Source organism: Triticum aestivum, chromosome 5A (assembly GCF_018294505.1).
Source record: "Triticum aestivum cultivar Chinese Spring chromosome 5A, IWGSC CS RefSeq v2.1, whole genome shotgun sequence".
Taxonomy (NCBI): Eukaryota; Viridiplantae; Streptophyta; class Magnoliopsida; order Poales; family Poaceae; genus Triticum; species Triticum aestivum.
The window spans coordinates 300,128,498-300,135,536 of NC_057806.1; the positions used below are offsets into that span (position 1 = coordinate 300,128,498).

Sequence of the window (7,039 nt, forward strand, 5' to 3'; positions counted from 1 at the left end):
GTTGCGGAGGCAGGGTTGAGCGGACTAAATGAGATGTCTCCGAACCCCAAACACACTTTTTTATTTTTCACTCATATTTCTTTCTCCCTTGCTGGCAGACATGTAGGACTCATCCCCTGCCAAATGGAGAGCAAACCAGAAAAAAAAACAAAGAGTAAAATAAACCAGCCGACGTGGCATGCACATCAGCACTAAAGCAGAAAAAATAATATTAAATGGGGTAATTTGTGGCACAAGTTCGCTTAAAATTGATAAAAACATGGAAAAACTGCAAAATGTTGTAATTGCTGCCACGAACATGAAACTAGAGGATAAAAAATGGAATTCACTTCAATAGTTATTTAGAGCTCGATCCATGCAAGATAATAGAGTCCACCTTTACTCATACAGAAAGAGAATGGAAGATCACTTTGTGTATATAAGTAACAAAAGCATATGACTATTTCATTCTTCAAAGAATAAGACAGACTATTTCATTTTCATATCCTTCAGTTTGGTGTCTTCCTGAAGCAAAGAACATGTTAACCTTACATCTCCACTACATCAGGCTAAGGTCTTATGATGAGTCACGCGAGATAACTTTTGTCCTCATCACAAATCCTTAAGGCATTACTACTACAAGCTTACAGAACACCCAATAGGAGGTATAAACAGCATAGAGGTTGCCCAATTTCTTCTCTGCAGTGGCAAGAACAGAGTAACGGTGCAGTAGCCTTTGTCGATTTGCTAGCAGAACTATCAACAGCTTAAGACAGGAAGCGCCCTGGATGAACAATCAGTCTTTCACATCCATCAATCCGCCTGTTGTAATCTGGAAAACGTGTTGGTGGTCAAGGGAAACAATTTCTCGACATCTGATCATTGCTAATTTGTGCTACGTGAAGCTTCAGCAAAGGAGGTTAACAACTAAGAACTAAATCATAAAGCTGTGCAAGTCTGAGCAAAACAATCCTATCAAGAGTTCAGCAACCAAACAAATTAAAGCAATGAATAGCACAAGCAGTAAACAAGTAGTAAGCAAAAGGATATAGCTTCTCCCTCGGGAAGGTTAGGGGCGTCAAAGATCTTGCAGACACGCTGCTCGCCTTTGCTTTTCCTCAGCATCAACCGGATGGTGGCTGCATGCGCCAGCACGTGGCCTCCTGCCGGCTTTTTGGGGTCAGTGATGAACATACCACCACCTGGGTCCGCAATCACTGGAACAAGGAAAGAACTTATATGATTTGAGATCCACGAATATAAGGAGCTCTTTCTTGGAACAGACAGGATAGATTGGAAAGCACACCTTGGTTGGTGATGTACACTGCAACATTGAACTCCTCAGCAATCTTTGTAAGGCGGGACAGCATTTGTGCCAGTTTTTGCTGCAGTTCCAGAGCACATCACTTAGAGCAAGTGTATAAAATGCAAGCATTCGACTACATCATGAGTTGCTTGATTTTTTCACATAGTTAGCTAGTTACAGTAGAATACCTGACGCTCTGCAAGTTCACCCCTACCACTGAAATCAACACGGAATAGCGCAATCACAGAATCCACGATCTATCATTTCCAAGCCAAACAAAGATCACATGAGCACAGTTGAGATCTATCAACTTGTAAGTTTGATAGTACATGTCAGCAAAGTCATGCGTACCAGAAGCCTGAAAGGCTCTTCGGCCATCTTGGCAGCAAGGCCCAGGAGTAAGTTGTACTGGTGCTCATAGGTGTATGCGCGAGCGTATATGATCTAAAACAGAAAGATCACGAATTAAACAAAGATCTTGATCTATTCTTCCTTAAATGGGTTAAGAGAGATGTAAAAGGAGCCATACATTGTCAAGAACAGCATTGGCATCCATCCCAAATCTCTCAGCAATTGGCACAATGCGTTCAGGCCGGCTGATAACTCCTTTAAGGGAATAGTTTCGATAAGCACAGGAATGTAAATGAATTCATTGAACAAATCGACTATAGGTATTACTAAGGAATTCAAAGGATACAATGTTCCCTCAGTGTCAATGTAGGCAACCTTCCCGTTCCCACCATGCATGTGGAGTGGAAGCTGTTATACATTTGATTAAACAAGCAGAGTTATTCATGGATTCTGATGTAGTGAGGTTTCACCGAGAATATACAAGGCAGGAAATGGACCTGAGTGGAGACACAAAGAGTATGAGCCAACTGGGTCTTCCCTGACCTGCAAGACAAAGTAAATAATATGGATTTTAGCGCTAGAAAGTTGGAACTGAATATGCACCATCATCAATACCTCTGGAAGACTAGACAGCAGAAAAGGAGGTGAAAGCAGCTTATCAGAGTTTACCAACTAAAAAATTACTAGGACTAAAAATTGCTACATCTACTGCGAAATATGGCACAAATCATACATAACAGAGATAAAACTAATAGGCGCTCCCTGCAAAAAAAAATCCAGAAGAAAATGGTAACTGGAACATTTACTGACCGGAACTCTCCAAATGCCTCTGTGATACAGAGTGTTTCAATCCCTCCTTCAAATTATGGAAATATGTGAATGGGTTAGAGCATAACATCAGAAATAATCAGAACAGAATCAAGGGCGACATATGTTACCTCCAAGCAGCTCATCAAGCGCTTGGCTCCCAGTGGTAATCCGGACAACAGACTTTCGCTTCAATATACGAAAAAGTAAATCAAACAACTGGGCAGTACACAGGTGGAGTAATGAAAGCACTCAAGCAGATTCCAAAAACAAACTATTACAGTAAGTTTAGCATAGTAGCGGTGTAGCACTACTGCAAAAACAGCACTAAACTGTATGGTCGTCCTTCATCAGTAGCTTAGCTCCCTAAACCTTACCTTAATAAGGAGATCACTTCCTGTCATGAAACCCTGACTCTGAAAATCAAATAGAATACAAATTTCAGAAGACTCGATCGCATAGCACAGATGGCACAGAAGTTGTAAACCAGAATCAATGCAAAGAGAATAATATGGCACAGAAGTTGTAAACCAGAATCAATGCAAAGAGAATAATATGGCACAGAAGTTGTAAACCAGAATCAATGCAAAGATGATAACAATCATACCAGAAGTTTTTCAGCAGCCTCGCAGATCTTATCAACCTTTGCTTCAGACAAGCCCTTAATCCCTGTAAGGCTCTGCAAGATGAATCCATACATTGGTACTGAAACAACATCAATCATGTGTTGAAACTTGAATACATAAAGCAACTAATAACAGTCATGTGTCGTGCACCAGAAATCAGCTTCAGTATGCAACCACAAATTTTAGGGAGAATGCGTGCAGATTTATGCTCTGACGGGATTGGGACCTTCTTGGTGTGCATCATCAGCCCATTGCAAGTGTAGATCCCCGCATCCTGCAGCTTCTTCACGTCTCCTGAGTTTATTCCCTGCGAGATCACTGTTTGGACGAGTGATCAGTTACAGCGTTAAAAGGAAGGTTACGGCTTAGGATTCAAATTCATGGCAATGAACAAAGTGCACGACGAACCAATTGGATCACGCAAACAAAACACAAGCGCGGATCACATCTAGACAAATGTTTAAAGTAAACTTGCTAAACTCGCGGAAGCTACCCGTAATTATGGAACAGAACAGGTGAACATTCAGAAAAAAAAAAGTGGAACAGATGAGGAAGACAGGCTTAAACCCTACGCCACGAAGTGGACGAAAACGCGTCCGTAATTGGTCCAAGTTTCCACAGAAAACCCACGCGATTGAACTGTATCTAGTGCCGAATTCGAAAGGATTCTACAGACAGTGATCGCTACGGCGGATTAAACGCATGGCAGCTCAAAATTGGGGCTAAGTTCAGACTAATCCGTGGAGAAAAAACGGCACCACACAGCGATTAGCACAAACTAACCGGTAAAGAGAAATCAAGTGGGGGGAATCAGCAAAGCTGCACGAAATTAGCCTACCAAGGGCGCTAGTTAATCCCCAGACTGCACGAAATAGGGGAGAAAATCAAAACAAACGCAACACGAGCACACGCGACCACGCGCTGCACGCACCAAAAACCAACCAAATGTGGAGGCTAAGCGAAATCCGCACCAAACCCATCTCCAAACAGCACGAAATTGCGACCGAAACGCGCGAACTTAGAGGCGGAAGCACCCGGAACGCAACGGTGAGCAGGCCTAACCCCCACATGCCGACACACGCGCGACGCAGGCACACGAACAAGCAAGTAAATGCAGCACCGGAGACGGGGCAGCGGGCGGGTTTCGAGAGGAGAGGGGTAGGAGGCGGCGAACGTACACTTGTCGATGGACTCGAAGCACTCCTCCTCCTCCTCGACCCGGTCGGCCTCCATGAGCTGGAGCTGCCCGCCCTCGTCGTACTGCTTGGACGGCGCCATCCCGCGTGCGCGCCTGCGTCACAGGAGAAGGTGTAAGGAGCGAGCACTGGGACGCACGAGCGAAGACGGCGAGTGGAAGCGGTGGAGGAGGACGAGACCTGTACGAGCCGGAGGATCGCGTGCTGCTGGAGGAGAAGGAAGTGGGGCGGAGGCTGGGGGAGAGGGGAGGTTTGGGAAGCGCAGGTGCGGGTGGAATGTGGATCACTGCGGCTGCGACGAGGTGGGGGTATTTGAAGGCCTCGCGCGAGGAACTTGAGAGCCCAACACTTGTTGCTGCTGCCAGCTAAGCCTTCCACGGCCCATTCGAAATTCAAAATTTTGAACAGGACGGCGACGTGCCAATCAAGCAATCTAGTAACAACAGCTTTGATTCTTAACCCGTTTGATATACCAACTCTTTTGTAAAAGGTGTTCTTGTTAGGGTGATCACCTTGCAATAAAAAAGTACTTTGATGTTAAAATAAAAGTGTATCCTCTCGTTAGGTTTACTAGCAAACATGCATGTGTGTTGCAGTGGGAGAAAAACACACGCTCCTAAACCCAATATGCAAGGTAATGGGAATGTACATGAAGAAAAATTGTGATTTTAGCCAACCAATCTTTGCAAACGGCTAACAAACTTATGCATTGTACAATTTGCGGGTTAGGTTAAAGACAATCACCTACTAAAAAAAGAGTTACAGACAATCATCTCTAACAGAAATGAAAAAAATAAACTCAAGATAAGAATAAAAAGACATACAAAAGATAACAAAATTGGAATTACTGAAACATAATTTCTTCTGCCAATGCAAGGTATTATTTCTCGCCTTCATTTCATTATCAGAAGAATGAATATTTCAGATTTAATACATCTTTCAATAGGAATAATGCGTACTATAATCAAGCATGTGCTAGGTTGTCACTGACAAAGCATATTGCGGTACTATAATCAAGCATAGACACGGTTGACTACCATCCTTAGGTTTATAGTGTGCGTATATCTCAACAAACAAACCAAATATAAGTGCAAAAGATATAGATTATCAACCATAACAGAAGGTTAGTATACAATGCATATTAAGCATTATACAGAAAATAAAAATGTCATACATGCAGCATTTCTATTGAGTTACTAACATCATACAATGAAAATGTTGCACACATCGGACGTCCATGCATACATGCTTCCGTTGTGTGTGTGCTAACCACGAAATCCTCGCCGTATAGGTTTACTCTTTCCTCTTCTGTTGCGATATATGCAGCGCTCTCCATCACAATTGAATATTTATATGGTGTGTTGCGTTTCAATTCACGGGTAGCTGCAATTTGCTCAATTCTAGCTTTCTTTTTGTTTTGGCTGCGTATTTGCATATTTCTGTCTTTCTTATGCGCATTTTTCCCTTCTGTGCTGGCTTGCATATTTCTTCCTTCCTTGTGTGATTTTTTTGCAACTGGATTGAATCTTTAAGTGTTTTATTTTGTTGATAGGTTTCACGGCGTTTTTTTACTTTTTCATATTTTTCTTCATTGGTCATCCGTGCATGCTGCTCTGTATCATTTTGCTTCTGTTACTTGGTATCAATCTCTACTCCTAATGGAGCAGTTGGTAGTCTCTGCCGGTCAATTTTCGTCCCACCTTCCCTGGTTTTTTTTGGTACCTCCTCCCACCTCCCGCTATCCAGCGATCCCCCACTTCCTCCCTCCAGACCGACCAAAAAAACGGCATGCTACAACTAGGCCCGTTGTGAAACACTACGGTTCAGCGACAGAAAATCGACCTAAAAAAATCTACGACGGTTAACCTACGAAAATTAACCAGGTTAAAAAAACAGTAACGAATCTCGTCACCCCGCTCGATCAGGATCACCCCGCTCGATCTGGATCTCGTCGGCGGCGGCTCCTCCCCACGCACCGACGCATCCCCAGATCCCTCCCCACCTCCTCCCAGAACCGGCGACTTCGCCTCCCGTCGTGGCCCCCTCTCTTCCCCTCCCCTCGTGGCGGATCGAGCGACAACCGCGGTGTGGGCGGGTCGCGCCAATGCGCTGCTCCTGCTCGGCCACCCGGACCCGTCCATCGCCTGCTCGCCTCCCGCAGCGTCTTCTCCGAGCACACAACCGACGGTGGTCGGAGGCTGTACGCGCTTGTGCTGTCGTGGCCGCGGCTCCACAAGGCCGTGCGCGGCCCAGCCAGCGCCAAGCCCTTCGCGCGCGCCCATGCCGGCGTCCCCACCTAAACCTACTACACCCAGGACCGAGAGGCGAACAGGTGATGCTCGACGACCAACATCTGCTCGAGGACACCCTGCTCGACGATGCTCCTCTTCGCTAGCATCTCGTGACGCCCCGAGACCGATGTGCCAGGTGTCCTCCAGTTATTCGCTGTTGTTGCATTGTCATTGCTTGCGTGTCATGCATCTCATATCATGTCATCATGTGCATTTCATTTGCATACGTGTTCGTCTCATGCATCCGAGCATTTTCCCCGTTGTCCGTTTTGCAATCCGGCGCTCCTATGTCATCCGGTGTCCCATTCTACCTCTTTTCGTGTGCGGGTGTTAAATATTTTCGTATTGGACCGAGACTTGTCATGCGGCCTTGGGTTACTACCGGTAGACCGCTTGTCAAGTTTCGTATCATTTGGACTTCGTTTGATACTCCAACGGTTAACCGAGGGACCGAAAAGGCCTCGTGTGTGTTGCAGCCCAACA

At 45.1% G+C, this 7,039-nt stretch overlaps 1 protein-coding gene across 1 annotated transcript; it reads right to left on the reverse strand.

Moving 5' to 3' along the window:
- Positions 1 to 373: 373 nt before the first annotated feature.
- On the reverse strand, positions 374 to 4,564 carry LOC123106833 (meiotic recombination protein DMC1 homolog B). The gene is made up of 15 exons (XM_044528876.1): positions 4,446 to 4,564; positions 4,248 to 4,360; positions 3,296 to 3,387; positions 3,051 to 3,122; positions 2,821 to 2,859; positions 2,575 to 2,632; positions 2,447 to 2,492; positions 2,134 to 2,179; positions 1,983 to 2,044; positions 1,815 to 1,881; positions 1,637 to 1,729; positions 1,474 to 1,542; positions 1,286 to 1,364; positions 1,030 to 1,196; positions 374 to 820 (listed from the first exon to the last, which is right to left on the reverse strand). Exons 2-15 carry the CDS (start codon positions 4,345 to 4,347, stop codon positions 776 to 778), a joined length of 1,035 nt encoding a protein of 344 aa, XP_044384811.1. The 5' UTR covers positions 4,348 to 4,360; positions 4,446 to 4,564; the 3' UTR covers positions 374 to 775.
- Positions 4,565 to 7,039: the final 2,475 nt, after the last annotated feature.

What these genes read in the sequence shown, in the direction of transcription:
- LOC123106833 (XM_044528876.1), bottom strand. Translation starts at nt 4,347, where the DNA reads ATGGCGCCGTCCAAGCAGTACGACGAGGGCGGGCAGCTCCAGCTCATG. An exon ending in GAGGCATTTGGAGAGTTCCG is followed by an intron (nt 2,180 to 2,446) that starts GTCAGTAAATGT and finishes TTTGTCTTGCAG; the next exon opens with GTCAGGGAAGACCCAGTTGG. An exon ending in CCAATGCTGTTCTTGACAAT is followed by an intron (nt 1,730 to 1,814) that starts GTATGGCTCCTT and finishes TTTCTGTTTTAG; the next exon opens with ATCATATACGCTCGCGCATA.